Source organism: Phodopus roborovskii, unplaced genomic scaffold (assembly GCF_943737965.1).
Source record: "Phodopus roborovskii unplaced genomic scaffold, PHOROB, whole genome shotgun sequence".
NCBI lineage: Eukaryota > Metazoa > Chordata > Mammalia > Rodentia > Cricetidae > Phodopus > Phodopus roborovskii.
In genome coordinates, this window is record NW_026125493.1 from 43,597 (window position 1) to 67,700 (window position 24,104).

The 24,104-nt window shown below is 39.6% G+C and overlaps 1 protein-coding gene across 1 annotated transcript in view; it reads right to left on the bottom strand.

Annotated features, from left to right (window-relative positions):
* Positions 1-24,104, bottom strand: part of LOC127215879 (myosin-IIIa-like) — a gene marked incomplete at its 5' end in the record, with an annotated part of 72,261 nt that overhangs the window by 6,666 nt on the left and 41,491 nt on the right. Inside the window, 4 exon segments of the mRNA XM_051176352.1 lie at positions 264-304; positions 1,959-2,062; positions 21,222-21,366; positions 23,811-24,104. Of these exon segments, the coding sequence (XP_051032309.1) occupies positions 264-304; positions 1,959-2,062; positions 21,222-21,366; positions 23,811-24,104 (584 nt within the window).

Here is a 24,104-nt window from a genome sequence, read left to right on the forward strand (position 1 = left end):
ACCATTATTAAACGGGCAGAGAAATGCAGTTTATCCCAATGATGTAATTCATTCAAATCATGTTTGAGTTCTTAGTGGATGCTTTGTATAGTTCTGGCTCAGTATGTTTAATTTATAAGTTCCATGTATTCCTCACACTTAGTATATATACATGTTGAGATCATGCTGCTTTCCAAATATATGTAATTGGTAATAAAATTTGAACATAAAGATTTGTCATTTTATTTGAACAAAATGATGCTGTAATTTAGAAAAATAATTACCTGTCTTTTCTTGGCCTCCGTTTTTCTTCTTGGATTGACTTCTAATGGGAATAGAGGAATTGAAAATATATAATACATAATAATATGCAATCATAATTTATGATATTTATTATCTTAATGATGGATGAGAAAGAAGAACCAGAATAAGTGATTACTAGCTTATAAAACTATTCCATACTATTCAATTCTGTTTGTATGGGATTCTGTAAAAGGCAAATTCATAATTGACAGTCAATTAGTGATTGCTTAGGATTTGAATCAGGAACAGATTGTGAAAGTGACTAATAATGGGGAGAGTTTCATTTTGGAGTAATAGAAATCTTGTAGAATTGATTGTGGTAATGGTTGTACTAAAAGCTATTTTGTTGCATTCTTACTGGGTGATTTATATGACATGTGACATCCCAACACATGAATAAATATACCTACATATGGAACTCTCTGTGTGCACATCCATGTAGATTAATAAGCATTATGTAGTTTTCTATTTGTGTTTGGGAGCTAGAAGAGTGATCTAAGCCAGGGATAATGATTCTCAACTCAGCAGTGACTGAGGTCATGAGAGCTAATGCTATTATTTTATGGAACTTAAAGGTGAAGAGGTTGTAAGTTTGAATTCTGGGCAATAACACAAGGGAGAGAAGCATTATGCAAAAACATGGTGAATTCGCCAGAGGTGTGGGGAAGACTAGAATTGACCCATCTAACTGGAAAGCTTCATTTTTCTGTCTGTGACATGTGCATCTTGTTTCCAGTGAACTCTTAGATTCTAAGGGTTCTTGTGGGCATGGAGAAGTTCTGTTTCTTTCTGTGGCATACAGCATGTAGCCTGAATAAGTATTGGAAGTGGAGGGACCCTTGGGTCAAAGGAATCCTTTGGGTGGGGGAAGACTTGGGGCCTGAGGGGATGCTGCTCACTGTGGGAGTTTAAACAATATACTGTGGTAGCTTGACATGGGCAGAAGCTCTATATCTAGTGAAGAAGCATTTTGGCTGGATTTCTTGCTGGAGTTAACTGAGCCATTTGAAGGAAGAACAACATAGCTGAATTTATGGTTTAGAGTTGGCTTTTTTGGTGTAGGTTGAGGAAGCCTGAAACAGTCTTGATTGAGAAATGATGATGGTCAGAATTAGGGATACTCTATGTGGTTAGAGAAGGAGGAAGAACTGATAGTTAGAAGGTATAATATAGAACTGGCATAGGTGTCAGGTATAAGAGGGAGGGCAAGACCCAGGACAGCCACTAAGTTCTGGGCTTTGGAAACCAAGGTGATGGCAGTGGCATGCATGAAGGACAGGAACATGAGGGGAAGGAAGGAAGGCCCAGCAGAGACCATACACCCTACCAACAGAAGTTCACTTCTCTTTTTCTACTTGCATAATAGCATCTCATTAAAATCTCTGTTTGGAAGGCTTTTCCATGATGGATTTCCCTTCCTAGGTTGACATTTTATGTAAGCTCAGATAAGTGGCTACCAGAGAAAGCTTCTGCGAGAACAAGGTATGTCCAAGACTACAAGAGAAGCCAGGGCCATGAGGAAAAGGGATGGAGTAAAACAAAGGAGACATTTAATGGGCTATCTGTGAAAATGGAATCCCAGGAGGGCCGCCATGTTGCAAGGCTTTCTGGGGCAGCTTTAATGTAGCCACAGTTTCCACTGGGCTTCAGTTCGATTGTAAGAATGAGCCACTTACATGCAGTAAATAGTAGTATGTAGAATCTTCAGGGTTATTTAATGTTTTGGGTTTTCGGGGTCGTCTTGGAGGTCTCAATATTTTTGGCTCTTCTTTAGAGACATCTATAAGAAAGGTGATCATAAATAAGTTCTAAACTCTAGAAAATATGTTTTCCTTTGGATAAATGAGAACTTCTATGCATGTAAACTGTATTTGTTATTTGCCCGTATTATATTTCTAGTCATGTGTTTTCCTCCATATATCTGATGATCTAGGACTCTGAGAGGAAGAGAGGAGGAAAAAGGAGCAAGAAGAGTTTGGCAATGCGGAATGGGAATACAAGTTCATAGAAGGGATGAAGCCAGGAGCATTCTTAGAATATACGGGTCGAGTCTATTTATCTCATTTTTACCTGGATGGCAAGAAACATAAAAATACAGTATCAAGTTATTATAGATATTATTAATATTTTAGAAACACTTCAAAGTTGTTTGTGGCTAAATTTTAACTTGGCTTTAATACCATCTAATGTCTGAATTGCTGTATTAGAATAATACTGTTGTAACAAAAATAAATTGTAGTTGGCAAGGAATCTGAATAATTGCCATGCAAATGAGGAACAAAAAATTCTTAGAATAAAGGAATTCTTGGCCCTGCATCCATCAAATCATCTCCATTCAATCTGAGTATTATTGCAGATTCCATTGAACATGGCTATGGGGGCTGGGCAGGCACAAAGGAGGAAGTGAATCTGGAGAGAAACAACAAAGTTTGTTTGGAAAATGTCACGAGCAAGCCTAATTCTTGCAGAAGATCAAGCCAGCCCAATCCTAGCATGGCTGGAAAAGGGGCTTGTGAAGTCCCAATTCTTGTCTGGGAAGCTATTGGCAACTGGTGGCTGTTGGGGGAAGAAGTTTTCTTGAGGGACGAGGCCCCTGAGATGCTACTGTATCCCAGTACCTCTTCCTATACGGTAAAAGGACTCAGTGAACAAGTGGAGTTGGTTGGGAGGGAAAAGTGGTGGGGGAGTAGAAGTAGAATTAGAATGAGAGAGGGTGGACTTGACTGAAATGTGTTATATGTATATATAAACACTAAATAAAATATTTTATTATTATTTAAATTTTTATGTATGTATTTCATGCATTTGAGTGCTTTGTCTGTGTACCACGTGACTGCCTAGTGCTGGTGGAGGCCAGAAGGGGGTGCTAGGTGCTTTGGAACTGATTCCTTGGAACTGGGGTTATAAATGGTTGAGAGGCACCAAGTGGATGGTGGAAATCAAACCAGGGTCCTCTGCAAGAGCAGGTAGTGCTCTTAATCACCAGGCCATTCCTCCAGCCCCATAAATAAAGTATTATTTTGAAAAACAAAATACCTCCTAGATGTCAAGGGTACCCTTCACAGACAGACTGTAGGCCCTTTCTGTCCTATTCTTTGTATCTCTGCACCATTAAGTGTCACCCACCATCCTGCTTTCGGACCCAAGGACTGTATTTCTGAAGAGGGACTCCCTTCTTGCTTTTTCCTGAATTCCCAGAGGACTAGAGTTTAGTTGCTAGCACCATGTCAGGCATCTCACGACCTTCCATCACTCCAGTTCCAGGAAACTGACCACTTTTGGTTTCAACTGGCATCTGCGCACTCGTGTGCTTGCACACACAGACACACAAGAAAGACAGGCAGGCAGGCAGGCAGGTACGCACGCGCACACACACACACACACACACACACACACACACACGGACAAGGGAAAAACTGACAAACCAAGAACAGAGTCCTTTGGAGGAAACCTACTGATGTAATACTGTGATCTCAGACTTTGTTCCTCTCCAATGGAAGGTGACAGTTCTGCTGCTTAAGCCACTTGGTCTGTGGTTTGTTATGACAGTCCCAGAAAATGAATATAGAACCCAAGGATGTATTAGTTGCTACTGCTTTCTCTCTTTCCCCCTCTCCCTCCCTCCTGGTGTGTGTGTGTGTGTGTGTGTGTGTGTGTGTGTGTGTGTGTGTGTGTGTGTGTTTGTAGGCCTGAAGACAACAATGGACACCTTCCTTGATTGTTCACCACTTACATATTGAGCCAGGGTTTCTTGATGAACCAGGGGTTTGACAATTATTGATAGTCTAGGTAGCCAGCTTTCCCCTGGGATCTTCTACCCCTGCTTCCTTAGTGCTTTTCTAGTGGTCACATGTTTGACTGGCTTTTATATGGGCTCTGAGGAATACACACCTTGGTCCCCATGCTTGGAGGAGAAACATATATCTCCTGAGTTATCTCCCAACCCTTGATATTCAGGATCTTTGTTCATGAAGATTTTTATATAATGGGCTTAAGAGATGTGGGCAGTAGGGATGCTTGTTCAAGTTTTGAAATGCCCCTGACAGACTCCTGACTTTGCCCAGGTGGTCAGCATGGGACAGGGATTTGGAGCTGTCTGGAGGCTTGCATCCACATTAGCTGGCAGGCATTGGGCTGAGTGGACAGTGGGTGCTCACTATGGTTTTATTAACTGGGTCACTGACTTGTCATCACATATAAAAGCAAATATCCAATGCTCCAAAGATAAATGTAAATAAGACAACCAATAAAACTCTGGGAAGAAAATCTAGGTGAATTCATGAAGCACTTAGGGCTATAAATACCTTAATCAAAATTCAGAAGTCAGAAAGGATATGTATTTGTGCATCTTAAGTAGCTAAAGAACTGAGATATGAGTAGTCTAGGGATTCAAGACTGGACTAGCACATGTGAGGCTCTGGGTTCAATCCCCAGCACCATTAAAATAAAAGAGAAACGCCTTTGTGTGGTAATAAAATCAAAAGGCACAAGACAAACTTAGAAAGCTGTATTTTACAACTAACTCCACTGACAAATAATGGACTGTTCATGTAAACACAGTGCTGACAAAAGCCTACAAATGTGCAGACCAACACGAAAATAGACAAAAGATACAGATGAAAAGATCAAGACGAACAAATTAATAAGGTAAATCAGCATCAAAGGCAGCTCCACAAGGGGGAAATGCTGCAACAACAATCGTTTTTTTTTTTTTTTTTTTTTTTTTTTTTTTTTTTTTTTTTTTTTTTTTGTTTTTTTTTACCACAGACAGATGAGAAAAGATTACAAAGAAACATAACCGGTATGGGCAGGATGTCAGAACAAGTATGTTCACAGAAGGCTGAAGCAAATGCCAATTGTTCCAGACTTTTAGGAAAGTAGACCCACAATAAAGAACAAAACAACACAAGACAAAACCATCTTTTCTCTCAATAATCTTATTAGTCCTGAAATTTATCCCATACAATTACAGTTCTAGTAAAGAAAAATAATTTTGAAGATGTTTATGCCAATATTTTTCAGTGTCAAAACTTGAGACAAAGCACATGCATGCGTTTGCAAAGCATAGGAAAGAACTCATGTTTTATAATAAGGGTTCCTAAGAGGGGAGTAAAGTGGGTTTGAATGCAGGGAAGGAGCAGGATAAAAGAGAAAAAGAGGATGTTAGCTAAGAACACATTTATAAAAGTATAAATACGAATGTGGGTATGAGCCCTAGCAAAGTGCAAATACACTGAATTGAATTTTCAGAATTTCTAAGCACTTCTATGCTTTATAGAATTCATATTAGCTTAGTTTTTATACTTATTCCTTTTTCATGAGGACATCTAAAACAGGGGGCTAAGTAGTATTAAAAGGGTGGCTTCCTAAGACATTGGCCTGTGAGGTGGACAGCCAGGGAATGAAACAGATTGATGGGTCAGATTGCTCTGCCAACTTTTCTTGAACTGTTTTGTTTCCTGGCTTCTACAAGCTTTCTTTTTCTGTGAGTTTATCAGCACACAAGTTTATTCTGTGTCCTAATGTCCTTCTTCATTTTGTTCCTTTGGGGGAACACAAGCCTTGTCAACTAATCGTCCTGTCCCCATAATTACAAAAATGACACAAACATTTATAATAACAAACTTTCCACACTGTATCAATGTTGGCACTAGCAAAATTAGGTTTGTGGCTATTTCATGTGATGTGAATGATAAATGCTAGCTTACAAAGGTTACAGCCAGGAGGCAAGGCATTTGTTCATATTACAGTGCTAATAATAATTTCCTTAAGTGTTTTGATTTATCAGAAATGTACCTTTTGGATAATAAATTGACAAACATTTCAATATTTTATATCCAGAAGAAAGGAAACAAATTTAAAACTCACTGATAGCATTTGCTTTAGAAAGTTAAAGTTTGGTATTTTTCCTGTTTTAATGATAATTACACTATTTTACTTAATTATGCACACAGTGTGATTTGCATACGTGTTAAGTGCCTAAATCAGGTGTCAGCTGCTGTGCATTAAGCTAACTCTTAAGAAGTCAATTTTTCAGTTTTTGTAAATTTCCATTTCCTCTTGACAGACTGTGACCTTCAAGAAATATAATGACCTATGGAATTCTTAAGGACTTCTCTTTAGGTGCCTTAAAAACACACTCGCCAGGACTGATATAGTCACTTGCCTTTTCCTCATTCAGCTCATATACCCTCTGGCCAGGCTAGGAAAGCTAGAGATCTGAATCCAGATCCTGAGTGTGCAGCTAAGTTCTAAAGTGCTCCTCTTGGCCTGGCCTGACCTCCTTCCTTTATCTCTGGGAGATCTGCTCAGTTCTCATTGGACCTGGTTTGATCTTTTGCTGTGGGCACTCATATTCTCTTAACTGACAGGGGGTACAGGGTTAAAGTAAAGGGCTTATCTTGGCTGAGTGTCCTCCTTAGCAGCATGGGTGGGGCATATTGCCCCATTTTAGAGTATCTGTTTCAGTCTCCTGACCTTCTCAACAAGGAAGCTACTGCTACTCCCTCAATCTGAGTTGCACAATCCAGGGCTTTAGACACCAGGGTTGGCTTACACCATTGCTAGGCTATCACGGATTTTCAGTGTGAAATCTCTGTTTGGGAACTTGCTACTAATGCACTGAGCCTTGAGGATGTTTAGGCTCCCACCTGGCCATCTTATCATTTTTTTTCCCTTAAAAATGTTTTCCCATATATGTTGGAAGGTATTCTGCATGCTATGGGAGAAGGAAAAAGGCAATTATCAATATAATTCAGATGCAAATACTGTGGTCTCCAGCAGTGATCTTATTGCAAGATATATTGTTGCAATAATGGCCCAAATGATATGAAGTAACAAACCACTTTTTGGTTGGATTTAAGTCCTACTCCATGAGATAGAATCCATAACTAACACTATTAAAGTGGTTAAGAACCTGAGAATAGATAGAACATAGACCTAGGGGACATCTACTATTATTCTGCTAAAGGAACACAGCAATAAAATAACTTACAATGACATATTGCTATACCCATTTGCCCAATACTTGGCACAATCCTCATTAGAGAGACATCTTATATTAGTTGGGAATTAACATAGAGATACACAACTGGACAATGTGAAGAGGATGACTTTGGAACACTCAGTTTTTTTTTTTAAATTTTTTTATTTTTATCCCAGTACCCTCTCTCTCTCTCCCTTCCTTCCTCCCTCCCTCCCTCTTTCCCTCTCTTCCCCCTCACATGCACTCTGACTATCCTCCGCTCCCATACCCCATTCCAAATGTAGGGCTATGCCATCCAGGTGTGGTCATCTAAATCTGTCAAGTCATTTGAAGTAGGAAATAGGACTTCTCTCCTGTCTCTAGGTTAAGGGAGTATCCCACCATGGGGGATGTGCTGCAAAGTTCTTTTGTGCATCAGGAATACATCCTGGTTCCACTGTCTGTGGTCCCTTAGACTGCTCAGTCCTTCTAGCTGAGATCCATATTCAGGGGGTCTGAGTCAGTCCCATGCTGGATTCCCAGCTATCAGTCTGGGGGCTCATTAGCTCCTCCTTGTTCAGGTCAGCTGTCTCTATGTGTTTCTGCAGCTTAGTCTTGTCCCCCCTCTCTGCACATGGATTCTAGTTCAGCTCAATGTTTAGTTGTGGGCATTTGCTTTTGTTTTCAACAGGTACTAGATGAGGGCTCCATGATAGTAGATAAGTTAGTCATTGATCTCATTATCAGGGAAGGGCATTTATGATAGCCTTTCCACGGTTGCTCAAATTGTTAGTTGGCCGCAGTCTTGTAGGTCTCTGGACATTTCTTTAGGTTCAGTTTTCTCTTCAATCCTATAATGGCTCCCTCTTTTATGTTCTCTCTCTCTCTCTCTGTCTCTCTCTCTCTCTCCTGTCTTCTATTCCTCCCCTGACTCAATCTTCCTAGTCACACATGCTTGCCTCTCCTCCCCTTCTCTTTCTCCTACTTCTCTCTCCATTCACTGACCCTCCCCTCAGTCCCCTGTGCTCTGGGGGACTTGTCTCTTCCCGCTTCTATGAAGGACTTTATATGAATCTCTTAGAATACACCTTGTATCCTAGTTCCTCTGGTGGTGTGTATTATAGGCTGATGATCCTTTGCTTTAGGTCTAAAATCCATATATGAGTGAGTACATACCATGTTTCCCTTTATGTGACTGGGTCACCTCATTCAGGATGGTTTCTTCAAGTTCTATCCATTTGCTTGGGAATTTCAAGATTCCATTGTTTTTTTTTTTTTCCTACAGAGTAGTAATCCATTGTGTAGATGTGCCACATCGTCTTTATCCATTCTTCAGTTGAGGGGCATCTAGGTTGCTTCCAGGTTCTTGCTATTATAAACAATGCTGCTATGAACATAGTTGAGCACATGTCTTTGTTGCATGGATGTGGACCATTTAGGTATATACCTAAGAGTGGGATTGTTGGGTCCTGTAGTAAACTAATTCCCATTTTCCTGAGGATCCGCCATACTGATCTCCAAAATGGCTGTATGAGTTTGCACTCCCACCAGCAGTGGAGGAGTGCTCCACATCCTCTCCTGCATAAGTTGTCATTGGTGTTTCTAATTTTAGCCATTCTGGCAGGAGTGAGATGGTATCTCAAATTTGTTTTGATTTGCATTTCTCTGATAGGTAAGGATATTGAGCACTTTATTAAGTGTCTCTCAGCCTTTTTGATTTCCTCTATTGAGAATTCTCTCTTCAGTTCTGTACCCCATTTTTAATAGGGTTATTTGGTGTTTTGTTGACTAGTTTCTTGAGTTCTTTGTATATTTTGGAGATCAGCCCTTTGTCAGATGTAGGATTGGTGAAAATCTTTTTCCAGTCTGTGGGCTGCCATTTGGTCTTGTCAACTGTGTCCTTTGCCTTACAGAAGCTTCTAAGTTTAAGGAGGTCCCATTCATTAATTTTTGAACTCAGTGTCCGTGCTCCTGGAGTTATTCAGGAAGCAGTCTCCTATACCAATTTGTTGAAGAGTACCTCCTACTTTCTCTTCTAAGAGGTTCAGTGTGGCTGGATTTATGTTGAGGTCTTTGATCCATTTGGACTTGAGTTTTGTGTGTGGTGATAGACATGGGTCTATCTGCAGTCTTCTACACACCATCATCCAATTGTGCCAGCACCATTTGTTGAAGATGCTTTCCTCCTCCCATTATATACTTTTAGTTGTTTTGTCAAAAATCAGGTGTTCATAGGTGTGTGTGATTCGATTCCATTGGTATACTTGTCTATTTTAGTGCCAATACCAGGCTGTTTCCAGGACTGTAGCTCTGTAGTAGAGCTTAAAGTCGGGGATGTTGGTGCCTCCTGAAGTTCTTTTATTGTACAGGGTTGTTTTGGCTATCCTGGGTCTTTTGGTTTTCCATATAAAGTTGATTATTATCCTTTCAAGGTCAGTGAAGAATTGTGGTGGGATTTTAATGGGGATTGCATTGAATCTGTAGATTGCTTTTGGCAAGATTGCCAGTTTTACTATATTTATTCTACCTATCCAAGAACATGGGAGATATTTCCCCTTTCTGGCATCTTCTTTAATTTCTTTCTTTAAAGACACAAAGTTCTTATTATATAAGTCTTTCACTTGTTTGGTAAGCGTTACCCCCAAGATACTTTATGTTGCTTGTGGCTATTGAAAAGTGTGATGTTTTTCTGATTTCCTTCTCAGCCCCTTTGTCGTCTGAATAAAGTAGGGCTACTGATTTTTTTGAGTTTAATCTTGTATCCTGCTAGTTTGTTGAAGGTGTTTATCAGCTGTAGGAGATCCCTGGTTGAGTTTTTGGGCCCCTTATGTAAACTATCATATCATCTGCAAATAGAGACAGTTTGACTTCTTCCTTTCCAATTTGGATCCCCTTGATCTCCTTTTGTTGTCTTATAGCTTTAGCTAGAACTTCAAGTACAATATTGAAGAGATATGGAGAGAGAGGGCAGCCTTGTCTTGTTCCTGATTTTAGAGGAATTGGCTTAAGCTTCTTTCCATTCAGATTTTGGCTGTTCATTTACTGCATATTTTTCTTATTATGTTTAGGTATGGAGTACTCAGTTCTTAATTGGATATCTTCATCAAATTCCTCCCCTCAGGGGTAGGTGATCTATGTATAAGAGGAGGCAGAAAGACTGTGAGAGCCAGAGGTGATGGATGACTCCAAGGAAACAGTATCTTCCAGACACAAGTGGACCTGTGCACATCTGAACTCACAGAGAGTGTAGCAGCACACACCTCCTGCTGATTTTTATCAGCTTCAAATAAAAGAAGGGAAAAGGCAGCCCTGCTAATAAGGCGAGTGTCAAAGCTACCCACTTGGTGATCCTTGCCTCTTGGACAGATAACTATATACATGCCACATGCTCTTGTCATCTCCATTGGGTATTTCCAGCCTCAAAGATTAATCTTGTTCTAGCCTTGGGGTTAGCTCTGGCTTTTGCCCATAGACATCATATATATATATATATATATATATATATATATATATATATATATATATCAATCATATAGAAGCACACAGGAGTGTACGGTGATGCAGATGGTGACTGAGAGAGCACTGTCAATCCAGGCACGGTGAGACTTCATCATGAACACTGACGGAAATCATCAGTATAAATCACGCAAAGACTCCACATTTAGTCTATCAATAAAAATCTATGATTATGTGCCTAAAATACAAGGGAAACTCAGCAGAGGGGGACTTAAGGCCTCTAAGTATGTTTGGCTCTTTAAAAACTAATGTTGATTTTAATCTATCTGAAAAAATATTTGGATATATAGTCTGAGGGTAAAATGGTAAAATATGGACTGGAGAGATGGCATGGCTGTTAAAGGCTAGGCTCACAACCAAAAATATAAAATGGTAGAATCTTGTATTATGTTTTCTCGAAGAGCCAAGTAAAACATACACACACACATACAGGCACACGTGCGCATGCATGCACGCCCGCGCGCGCGCGTGCGCGCACACACACACACACACACACACACACACACACACACAGAGAGAGAGAGAGAGAGAGAGAGAGAGAGAGAGAGAGAGAGAGGAGGGAAATAATATGAACTTTTGAATTCTGTATGCATGGTTTAGATTTCCCCTGCCCTTTGCTCTGTAACACCCAGATGAGAGTTTGAGATTCTTCTCAAAGAGGTGAACTACATTAGTATTTTTCAAAAGCCATCCCTCCTTATTAGAACATGTCCAATCACACTGTAGCTGAGAAAGATCCCAATCTAGCTTTGACATATTTGGAGATGAGATACCATCAGACAGGGTGCAGAAGTAATGGTGTGGATAGGTTCTTCATTTTACTCAGCACTGATGACAACAAAGATGGACTATGTCCACTCGGTTCTGATGAAAATTTGCTCTCATTCAATCAGCTGTTGAGCCTTTCTAGATCTCTTGGCAATGAACTACCTCTCCTTGGGGATGAGTTAGCTGTTTTACTTACAGAATTACAATTCCCATTCTGCAGCAATATTTCATCCTGTAGTTGGACTAGCTTGCAGATTGCTATGATTATTCTTTGATAAATACTTTTAGAGAGGTGTTAATAGTCCATGGATGGAGTGTCATTACTTATTCTTTTCTTTTTGTCCAATCTTGTTTCTTACCATGTACACATATTTTTCTCTTTTTAAGCTCTGATCATTTCCTTGGCTATTTCCTCATAAGTAATTTTACTGGGTCAATTATATAAACAATTTATTTCCCTTCCATCCTGCCTTCTTGTCTTTCTTTCTTTATCGTTTCCCTCTATATTGCCCTTCTATTTTTCAAAAATATTGAGTATAACCTCACCCTTCTGTTTGGCAGTAACAAATGGGTTCATTTTTATCACTGTTCAACTTTCTCTTATACTTTCCATTTTGATAAGTAAAAGCAGTCACTTGTTCTAATTTATACTCTTTATTCCTAGATGTCACACATGTGTTCATTCACTTTTCACTGTGAGCATTCCTGGCTTTCCAAATCTGTATGAGAGGTTTCTCTGTCTCACACATTCACCTATACATTTGTTTAAATAATTTCACTAGTTTGTTTTCAGCTTTTCAATCTTTTAATGATTCTCTTGAGTCCCTAGAAGGCCTGTGTAGCCTAAATCTTTCATCATTGTCCTCTTGCTCCTTTTATTTCCTTGCTTTGTCTTTTTCTGAGCAGAGACTGTGGAGTACTCAGGCCACAGGCATTGGTCTCTGTTGTATTCTTCAACCTTAAAAGAATCACAGTTCTGGAAAAAGTTTTGACAGTTAAGTGACCAATAAGAATCTATTGGATTTTCTTCGTCTGAAATCAGAAACAGTTTTAAGCACTATCCACCTATGTCTTGTTAATTTGCAATATATTTCTTAATAAATATTAGGTTGATTTTAATCTTACTCGGTCTAGGCCTACTCACTATTGTATGGTTGACTTTTTATAATAGAAGCATATGTGTTCAGTGATGACATTATTTCATTCATTTTGCTGATCATGCACATTTTTCTGTCTGAAATTTATGAATGATCTTCAGGCATATTAAATTTCTAGAGGCAGAGATTTTTGAATGGAATGCTTTATATTTTTCCCCCTTTTATTGAAATAGATTCCTTTTTTACAGTGTCTTTTGATTACAGCTTCCCCTGTCTTAATTCCTCCCCATCTCTTCTCCCATTCAGATCCACCTCCTTTATGTCTCTCATTAGAAAAGAACAGATTTCTAAGAGATAATAATAAAAAAATCAACAAAATAATAATAATAAAAAAAAAACCAAAACCCATCACATCAGAGTTAGACAATGCAAACCAACAGATGAGAAGACCTTCAAGAGAAGGCACAAGAATCAGAGACCCACTCGTTCACACATTCAGGAATCCAATAATTATACTAAAGTGAAAGCTATAATATATACATGGAAGACCTGGTGCTGACCCGTGTAGGCCCTGTGCTTGCTGCTTCAGTCTCTGTGAGTATATATGAGCTTTTCTCAGTTGTTCTAGAGGGCCTTGATCCCCTGGTGTCCTCCATCCCCTCTGGCTCTTATAATTTATCCATCTCCTCTTCTGTGGGATTCCTTGAGCTCTTAGAGGAGGGTTTTGATGGAGACATCCCATTTAGAGATGTGTGGTTTAAAGTCTCTCTGTGCAATAGCTGACTGTGGGTCTCTGTTCCCACCTGGTGGAGAAGGAAGCTTGAGTACAATATTTAAAATTTTTGCAATTTCATAGTATCTTACCTTGCAGTCCTGAAGCACAACACATCATTCTATCATGCATCTCTTCATTATTGTCTCTTCATGTTTTCCTTGTAAACTTCATTTCCAAGATATTAATTTCCACTATTACTTCCCATGAGTTATTTTTCCATTGTAATATTTTATGAGAAAGAACAACTATGATATCTATCAATCTATGTATCATCTATTTCCTATGTTATCATCTGTATATTCATACTTAACTTTGTTGCTGATGCAAATTATTTCTTGGATCTATTATTTGCATTGTTAAAGTCAGCCTTACCTTGTCTTGTAATTCTTCTATCCTCTTACCCATCCTTTTTCATGATTATGCCCTTCAGAAACTTCTCTACTTTCAAACTATGTTGACTTAAGCTGCTGCTTTTTTTTCATTTAATTTTAATACTAGTCTTTAATGGAATAGTCTTCATTGTTTTATAGTTAATTATGAAGTTGGTATTTAGTTTAGGAAGTATACACATCATCGCTAAAGAACATTCTTCCATTTTTTTTTTACTGGGTTTCTCATATTATCAATACTATGTAGCTGGATTTTATTAAAAACTGCTTTGGTATTTATCAAGATGCCTTTTTCTTCTGACCTTTTGATGTAGTGTTATATCCATATGTAGTATTTGGACAGTATTTCCTATATCCTGTTGCCTTCCACTGGCAAGTACTGTTTTCAGGAATTTCACCTTTAAATCTGTAGCTGAGATTGGCTGATTCAGCTTTTAACAAAACATTGCTTGGGTTTTTTTTTTTGTTCTAAGATATATAGACTTTCTAAAATAGATGTTGTTTTACTTTTTACATTCTTTTCTCAGACATAACACATGCTATGGATATTAGCTGCTCTTTGAACATTTGAAAACATTTGCCTAAACATGTTCTTAGAAACTTCTTTGGAAATAATTCTTTGATGGAATTACCATTGTACTTTTTTTCTTTGGAAAGCATGATACATTAAGTAATCACTTTTGCAAAATTAATTGCCTTTTCAGAAGGCAGGTGTTTTAGTATCCTCATAGTATAGTTGGTACAATATTTTCCTTATTTCTATTTATTTGTATATTAAAATAATCAGACATTTTCTTCTGTTTTTTTTTGTTTTTGTTGTTTTAGTAGCATTACCTTAGCTTTGTTTATGTAACTGTATTTCTGTCTTGTAACCCCCTGCCCCAAAATGCATGTTGGAACTCCACAAGCACTGAATCTGAATCGATTCACTGGGTGAGCCTTCATGATTTCATGGTCTCAGGGAATGCCTTTACAGACATACCTGGAGGTGAGCATCACAATATCTAGTTGAGTTGACAATCAAGATTAACTGTGAACCTGATTATTCTAAGTTTGGGCTTTATTGATTAGTTTATAACCAAGAATAATTTAAAATTATATTGAGTGGTAATTATAAAAATAGAAACAAAAGTAACATTTCGAAATTTGTTTTAAAGCAGCTTGCCTTACTTTCACAATGTAATGAATGGATTCCTGACAGGTTAACTAAATTGATTCCAACAAAATACTTAAATCTGAAATGAGATGGAAACATTAAAATTTTTGCAACCAAATTATTTCTTCTCATATCACATAGGTTTTTTAACTCCTTAAGACTCCAGAGGACATGGAATTAACATCCAAGCAGAAAAACAGTAATATGCTTCCAACTGCCTGTTAAGTTTTTGATACAGATGCATGAACAAAGGCCAGCAATGTTGGCAGCATGGGAGTTGAGCAGTTCCTTTGCTGTGTTTTGGACACCGTATTATTCACTTACACAAGATCAATTCCAACATAACTGCCCCATACTATGACATTGCAAGCAAGGTAAATTTACATACAATGTGTTTATTGTTTCAAACCACTAGAGAGAAAGGGCTTTTAAAAAGAAATCTAGCATACTTTTAGAAATTGTAATTAGTTATCATGAATTAGTCCCTAAACTCCTCAAAAGAGTAATCATGCCAGACTATTTTCTATGATAATGATATTCTGAGGTGAAGAAACAAATGAGGTGAACAGCATTTTGCCAATCTTCCTGTTGACAGTGCAGTCCTCCCCATGGCAAATTGAGTCCACTGGTAGCCCTGAGTCCATTCTCCCTCCCTGAGAATGCTCCTCAAGAAAAGCAATGAACACATCAAGGCTGTTTTATGAATGACATAAAACTTTCAAAGTAACTTTAAAAGTGCTATTTGCCCCGGACATTTACTTTGAAAACAACATAAAGTTTTTCTTTGATGAACGTACATGTGCAGAGCAAGGGCCGCCTGTGACAATACCATGGCAAAGAAACAGAATAGCATCCTTATGTGTTTGCTGGGCACCGCCCAAACTTGCAGCCTGGTGGATTAGTCAGTGCTTCTTTGTAAGACAAGAAAGGGAGCTTATGTCTCTGGTCCCAGGGTTATTCACCTCACAATCAGTCTTTGTTTCCCCCTCTTTACAATGATTATCACAAATTGCCAGGTGTATCATTTAAGAAGAAAAGCATCCCCATCCCAAAAGCATTCAGTGGGAGAAATCATGCAGTGCGGGTGACATGACTGGACAGCTCTGAGCACACGAGTATCTACTAGGATCTGTGACCAAATGACAAACTTCTAGGAATGGTACATAAAGTTCCTTATAGAGGCAGAGTTAGTAAAAATTAATTTGCAGACATAATGACTCCTCCTATGTTTTCCATGTTTTATAGGGTTTGGGGGGATATGACAGAAATGTTCCAGGCCTTTTTACATGACTTAGCTGAGGTTTACTGAGTTCTTTAAAAGAGAGTTGTGTATAGCAACTAACAAAGGTAGCTGCAGACTTCTGAGGCATGAAGCAATTAAGTCTGTATCATAGGCTATTTTAATAGTAGAATTACTTGAAAATGAACCTGATTTGGTTTGCCAAGTGGGTTTTTCCTTAGAGGTACAGGGTGTGCCAGGAAGTGCATGGCAGGAGTAGCCTGTTGAGACTGCTCATAGGGGTTCATAGTACATCAGCCATCTGCATCTTCTCTCTACAGTTAAAGGAAGGCTCAAATATTACTATGTTTTCCTTAGATGACCTGTACACGTGAATAGCTGTTCTGATTAACTAAGAATGTCTGTATCAGGTCTTATTCTATGACCAGAGGAGCTTAGAAGCAAATAATATATAAGAAAACCAGCAAGGATTTAAGGAGTGAGTTGTTTTTTAAAAAGCAAAATTGGAAAGCCTTATTCCTCTGAGCACTATGCTTTGTTATGCTTATCGTGTTTAGAGGAAATGAAACAATGTTCTAGCTAATTAATAAACAGTTATTGGATGTCTGCTGTGCAATGAATAAATGGGCATACAGTGTGTAAACACAGTGGGAAAGGCTTTGGGGTAAGTAAATGTAGACTGTGGTCCAGATAATCCGTTCCTGCCATATGTACCCAAACACATTTGGGAAGCCTGTGATGTCAATAAGATGTGTAAAGATAACTGGGGGAGAGACACCAGAATAGAAAGGATAAGAAATGGATAGGTGGACTTATGGGTTTAAATGTGGGCACATGATAAACACATGCCGATCTATTAGGGAAATTAGCATCTAAAATTTAGGATGGGATCTGCCTAGCATAAGATAAAACTGACCCAGGTTCAGTTTTAGGGAGTTCACAGTGCTCAAACAACACCTGGCCCAAATTGCTAATTAAAGCATTCTCAATTAAACTTCACAATGAATGTTATAAGCTTTCTGGGAAAATTTTTATTTCTGAAAAAAAAAAACTCCAGATATTTAAAGCATACGAAAACATGAGCTTAGTATGGTGCCTTATACCTGTAATTCCAGTAATCAGGAGGCTTAGGCAGGAGGAGGGATGCTACAAGTTCAAGACCATCCCAAGCTGCATAGTGAGTTCTGGGCTAGTCTGGGCTACACAATGAGTTCTGTGTTGGTCTGGGCTATAGAGTGAGTCTCTGTCTCAAAAACCAAAACCAAAATATAAGAATGAAGATGACACTAACAAATGCTAGGAAGAAATCTCTCTGAAACAGCCCAGTGACATCTGTGCCCTCTCTCCATCCATGTCTTTTCTAATACTCAAACAGCACCTGGGGAATTTAGGGAAGCAGTTGCCACTAAGTGGGAAGTCCCACAGGTTCCTATACTTCTTTGCTCCCTGAGCTATGTGCAATGCCCTGCACAGTGTCCTCTTTCCCATGTCTACGAGGTTCTAGGCTCCCTGGTTGTGCTCAGTTTCTCCAGCTGCTCCTTTTAGTTGGTTCCTTTGCCTGCCTTGTCTATATCTGAGGCTCTCTCGCTTCTTCTTTCTTCCCTTCTTGTTCTTAAAAATTTCACCGTAAAGCCCCAGCCTACTTGGAAGAGGTAGGTAACTGTGGTTCTCCCTTGAGGGGGCTACTGGGTTGCAGGTCTCTTCCTCTCTCCTGCCTTTGATCTGCAGTGAAGTAAGCACCCTTTTCCACCATAGTTCCCCACCTTTCCCCTTGCCCACTGTTTCCCTAACTCCTGCACCCACCCTGTTTACTTCTGGATTCAGGAACTATGTGACCATCTGTGCTCATGAACTATGATTCATCTACGAAGCATGCTCCAAAGTCACACCATACTGTTGTTCTTTACAGAGTCCTTCTCATCATGGCAGTGGCCAGCTGATCATGTCAGAACCCTTGACTCACTTCTTTTTTCATGCAATCAAGCACCCCGATCCTCTGCGATTTACCAATGAGTATAGATAGAAAAATGTTCTTTAGCTATTCTTGCTAACCATCCACGGTTCTCTCCATGCTATCAAATTCTATTCATACCAGACAAAATGAATTGTCTTAAAAAATGAAGTTATTTTTATAGGACAAAATGACATTTTCACCATTGCAATAATTCAGATACACAATACATAACTTCCTTTTTTGCTAAACTGGACTAAATTCCTACCTCTTAGTACTCATTTCTGTTTCCTAATACTTTTAAAAGAATGTGTGTAGAATGTATACGTATGTGTGATCATATGTGGGGACCAAAAGCTGATGATGGGTGTCTCATTCCGTATTTATTGAGGTATGGTTCCTTGATGAGCCGGAGCTGGCAGTTTGGCCAGTTTAGCTAGCCATTCTATACATCCTGTCTCTACTTTGTGAGTGCTGGTATTACAAGCAGGCTGCCACGCTCACCAGGCTCTTTTATCCTGGGGTCCAGACCCTGGTGCTCACACTTGCAGTACAAGAACTGTATTCATTGGACCATTCACCACTGCTTTCTTGCATTATTTTCAACAAATCCTGCTCAACTTAGTTGCTTTCAATTATCTTAAAATCTGAAGTGAGTATATTAATACTATCCCCTTTTGTTAACTGGAACCATATATAAATTGGAGGTAAGGTGAAATGTGAGCACCTTCCTTGCCTTGCAATGATGTAGAGAGGCCATTTTCTCTCATGTAGCTCTGATGGCTTAAAGGAATCTCCCAACTTTACACTTTACTCTTGGGCTCTGACCTGTCAAGTCATCACAGACACTGATCTCTTGCTGATTTGGGCTCTCTCCTAGGCACTACTGAGTGTGATGGATGTCAAAGAGGTAGAGTAGAACTTATGTTATCTGCACATTCAAGGACCAAAAGCGTCAGGTGGCTTCAAGAAGTGCTATTGAGTTACAGTGTTCTTCCTGGTACATGCAAGCTCATAAAGCGACAATGACATGTTGAAGAATAAAGTGAAGACATGTGGCCTCTGCTTTCAGGCCATCCCAACCTTCCCAAGAAGAACAAAGCAGAAGGATGGGCAGCACATCAACAACCTACATTCATCTCCAGGACTCTCTCCCATTTCTACCTTTCCTTTTGTGCAGTGGATGGCAGTATAAACTGCTGGCCTTTGCCTGGCTTTGCAAGTCCCCACATCACTTGCACCTTCAGCAGCATATGACACCTAGAGGCTACCTATAGTTACTGCTTACCTATCTAGTCCCTCTGGGCAGAAGTGAACCTAATAGGCTCTTGTGGGATTTTATTCTTCTTGCCACTGTAAGATGCTCTGGTCAAAGCCAGGGAGCTGGAGTGTAGCAACACTCAAGGGCAGCTCAGTGCACAGCTGTGTTTGCTAAACTTCAAAACAAAAAATATGGCATGATGATTGACAGGAACTTGAAGATACTGTCACTTTCTTCCAGGGCAGGCAAACAACTATGTTTTCTTCAGAGATTTTGGTAAGGAAAACAAAAGAAGCTACACGAGGTAAGGTGACTACCTATTTTTTGCTGAGAGCTACATATTACAGAAATGGGGTCAAGAGATCAAAGGGCTTGAAAGTGAAGGGAAATAAAAGATGTTCTCAGAAGAATCCTGAAGAGTCAGCAGGTCCCTAACGTTGAGTAGGGCTCCTGAGGCTTTTAGTAGCATCCCCACATCTCCCATTCTCCTACCCTACCTGAAGCCCTCTATTCCCTAACCTCACCCCACCCTAGCACAGGATATGCCACAGAGATACTTCTGGGACGTGGGTGAGACCACATTTCTGGTTTTCTGATCCTGCTTGCAGGATATACTGCCTCCACTGTGGAGATGGTAGAGGACAGCAGGGCCATGGGTGTCCTGATAATAACTCATGAACAAATGGCTTGTGACTATGAACTCTGCCTGATCCTTTAGAGATACAGAAGAGCCTTTTGCACATCCTTAAAGAACTGGGATCCAATAATTCCAGAGATGGGGTAGAGTGTGATTTAGGATGATGCTGATGATGATGTGGATACAATAGAACTCTTATGGACTACTAATGGGAATGAAAACCAGTGCAGCCACTGTCTGCAGAAATCAGTATGGGGTGTTCTCAAAAATCTAAAAATAGAACTACCATGTGGTCCAGATAGACCACTCCTGGGTATTTACCCAAAAGGCCCCAAGTCATCATATCAGAGACACCTTATATCAATATTTGTCAAAACAGCTAAGTTACTGAACCAACTGAGGTGCTCAACAGAAGAGAGATGGATGCAGACAACATAACATAGGCAGTCAGTGCAATTATTTTCAGCCATAAAAATATGAAGATGTAGCATTTTCAGGAAAATGGATGTGGGTGGAAATTACCATGTTAAGTGATTTAAGTCAGTCCCAGAAAGACATGTATATATGATTTCTCTTATTTGTGGTTCCCATGCTTTGGACAGGTATAGGAAATCATGTGTATACATATGACATTAAAGTAGAAATGAAGCCATCTAGGGGGAGACTAACAGGATGGGAAAAGGGAGGGTAAAATTATAGGGGAAAATAAGCTCAGTATGCAACATATACTTGCATGAATACATTCTTATACAGCACAATACCATGAACAATCAATAAACACAATGAAAAAGAAAAGAAAATGTAACTCCACACTCTTGCAGACACAATCTTGAAATAGAAAATTTCATGTTTGCTTTTTCTTATTAATCTAACACCCTAGCTCCCTTCTTTGAGCTACCTCTTGTTTTCTGCTGACATCATAGGCCAGGTTAAGGTTAAGTTGTATAAAAGGGAGACAATAATGAAGACCCCTCCTCCCTGAGAGTGGAATCAGAGACAGTAGGAAGTAGAACATTCTGAAAGAACATGTGTCTGTTTATAAGAAATAGAATGAAAAAAGGCTTTAATTGTTCTGTGATGCAGAACATCAATCACGTCAGGTCTACCACGGAACCCGGGTGAGAAACAGACACAGAGTCTGCAATTCCCTTCCCTGTAGGTAGCTCTATCATTACTGATCTTTACCTGAGAGGTACCGATGAGTAGGCACACATCTATTGATTGGTTTATGGTGATAGATACCGAGATAAAGTGGCTTCAGTTGCTGTGACAAAATCATTTCATTCAAGTTTTTCTGCAGAATGAAATATTCTTCAGATAACTTTGATATCTGAAAAGAAGGCCATATAGAAGATTAAACCAGAGACAAGAATCCCAGGGCTCCACAGGCACATGGAACATACAGTTCCTTACCAGACTCCATGGGGCTCTCAAGTTCTTCTCCCAGAGTTACCAGGACTCTTGTTCCCATGTTTAATAAAGTCCTGACTTTACACAGCTTTCTACTCTGGGCTTCTTGTCCATGTTATGTTTTCATCAAAAGTTGCAAACTCGCAATCCTACATTCAACATCTCTCCATCTGTCTTCCTAGGGTTCCTCAGATCTGACTTCTGCACTTACCTTGTTGCTGTGGTAAATTTCTAAGGACCCTACTGGCCTTTGGTTGTGTTAAGGCTTCCCATTTCCTCTCAGTCTTCTTGGCTGACTCGAGGCTTGGGACTCTTCTTCCTTTGCTTCATCCCCTCATTTCCACACTGTACCTCTCTGCATTCCATTCCCTAAGATCTGGATCTCCTGCTAGGGTGAGTGTAGGGCTCATGGTTTTCTGTATCTAGAAGTGCGCTATCCAGTATTTCTACCTTTCTTCATCTGTCCCAGGTGCACATCATCTTTGGTTTCTAATACCTGATTTGGTCTTTGGTGAGAAAATGTGTGTACCAAAGAAAAGAAAGATTGCATGCACATAAAACTCACTTTTCCAGGAGCTTAAAAATAAAACCATGCTACAATCCACAGACCTAGAGAGGCTAGGTAACAAGGAGATCCCAAGGGGGGGGGGACTCATGGATTTCCCTGGGAAGGGGAAACAGAGGAGATATCCAGGGTGGACTGGGGTTGGGTGGGCATGGGAACTTGAGAGATTGGTTTAGGTCATCAGTGCAGGTGGAGAATACTGAGATGACTGGAAAGGGGAAGGGCCATTACAGGGTCAGGTAGAAATCTGATGTTAGGGAAACTTCCATGAATCTACAAGAATGACCCTTGCTAAGACTCCTAATAATAATGGATAGGTAGCCTAAGCTGGCCCTCTCCTGTGATCATATTGGTGACTACTCCATTTGTCATCAAAGAGCCTTCATCCAGTGCCTGATGGAAACAGATGCAGAGACCAACAGCCAAACATTAGCCCAAGCTCAGGGAATCCTGCTGAAGAAAGGGAGGGAGGCTTGTAGGAGCCATAGGGATCAAGGACATCACATGAAAACCCACAGAAACAACTAACCTGGCTTATAGGTTACAGATAGGAGCTGTCCCTGGCACTTTGATGGGCTCTTGGGAACCTATTCCTCATACTAGATTGCCTTGCCCAACCTTACCACAAGGGGAGGTGCTTAGTCTTTCTGCAACTTCATATACCTTGTTTTGTTGAAACCCAGGGAGAGTCTGCTGCCCTTTCTGAACAGAAACAGAAGAGGAGGAATTCAGGTGGGGGGTGGGCTGTGGAATGGAGGTGGGAGGAAGGAATGGGAGGAGAGGAGGGAGAGGAAACTTCAGTTGGGATGTAAAATAAATACATAAATAAAATTAAAAAATGAAAATATTCTCAAACCAGAAATAAGTATCTTCACAAAATGGTTTTTAAAAATAGAAGAGGAAGGGGCTAGAAAAATTAATCAGTAGCACAGATCTCTACTGATTGCTAAAGGGCAAAGATGGTTGAGCCCAACCTCAAGGTAGAGATCCAGGGCAGGTGTAATGCTCTCTCAGGGTGCAGCTCCCACAGGGAACAAAACTTAGTTTAGGGGTCAGGGATATCCATTATCCTCCTACAGAATTTCTTCTGTACCAAATTTCTGTACAGCATTTCTTCAGTGGTATCAGACCACTGACTACGCTGGTAATTTTTGTATTTCAGAGGTCATCTAGTTAATATCTGTCACTCTCCCTAGGATGAAGTAAAAATGTTGACACAGACAGACATTTTCTTAAGGCCAGGTACCTAGAAAGAGCAAACAGGAATAGGCATTTGCTAGTCCTGCAATCTCTCCCTGGCACATTCTCAGCCAGAATTGCTTATTGTTATGAGACTTTCATGTTCATCCAACAGAGGCCCTACTAAGCTTCCTACCAGGTTTTAATAGCTAATTATGCCAAACAAACTGAAATTTGGGGAAGGGAGAAAGCCTATGCTTTCAATTTTTAAAAATCTTAAAAAAAGAACCCACATTTTTAGTGATAACAACAACAACAACAACAAACCCCTCACAGATACATGAATTTTTCTACTATCCAGTGGCAACACCTCAGTAAATGATATAAACCAACATCTGATATCTTACAACACATGGCTGTTATCATAATTTCATTCATTATTCTATCACAATCAATGGGCATAAAAGCACATGGTTACTTAAATAGTGCAGCCACCAATATATTTTACTAAAAATGTCTCATAACTACAGATAAAATACTTCCTCAGTTATTTACTATTTGTTTAAACAGTTACTGGGTAGTTCCTAGAGACTTTTATCAGTATAAATTTAAATGCATACCTGTCTAGAAAACATTGCCAAATCACAGGCTTCTTTTTTTGAAGCCACCTTTGAGTCTCTGTCATTTGTCACCTTGATAGGATGGGTCCCCTCATGCTTTGTAGGACAGGAATAAACACTGTGAACATTTCTCGCTACTTCTGTGGGTGACGAAATAATCTTTTGGTTCTTCAAGGGTGGTGACAGCCTGTCTTCCCCTAACTGTTGCTTTTGCTTGGATTCCCGGTATTTGTTCTGAATGAACAGGGCAGCCTTGTCTTCCTCCTGGGCCTGCTCCACTGGTCCAGTGTCTTT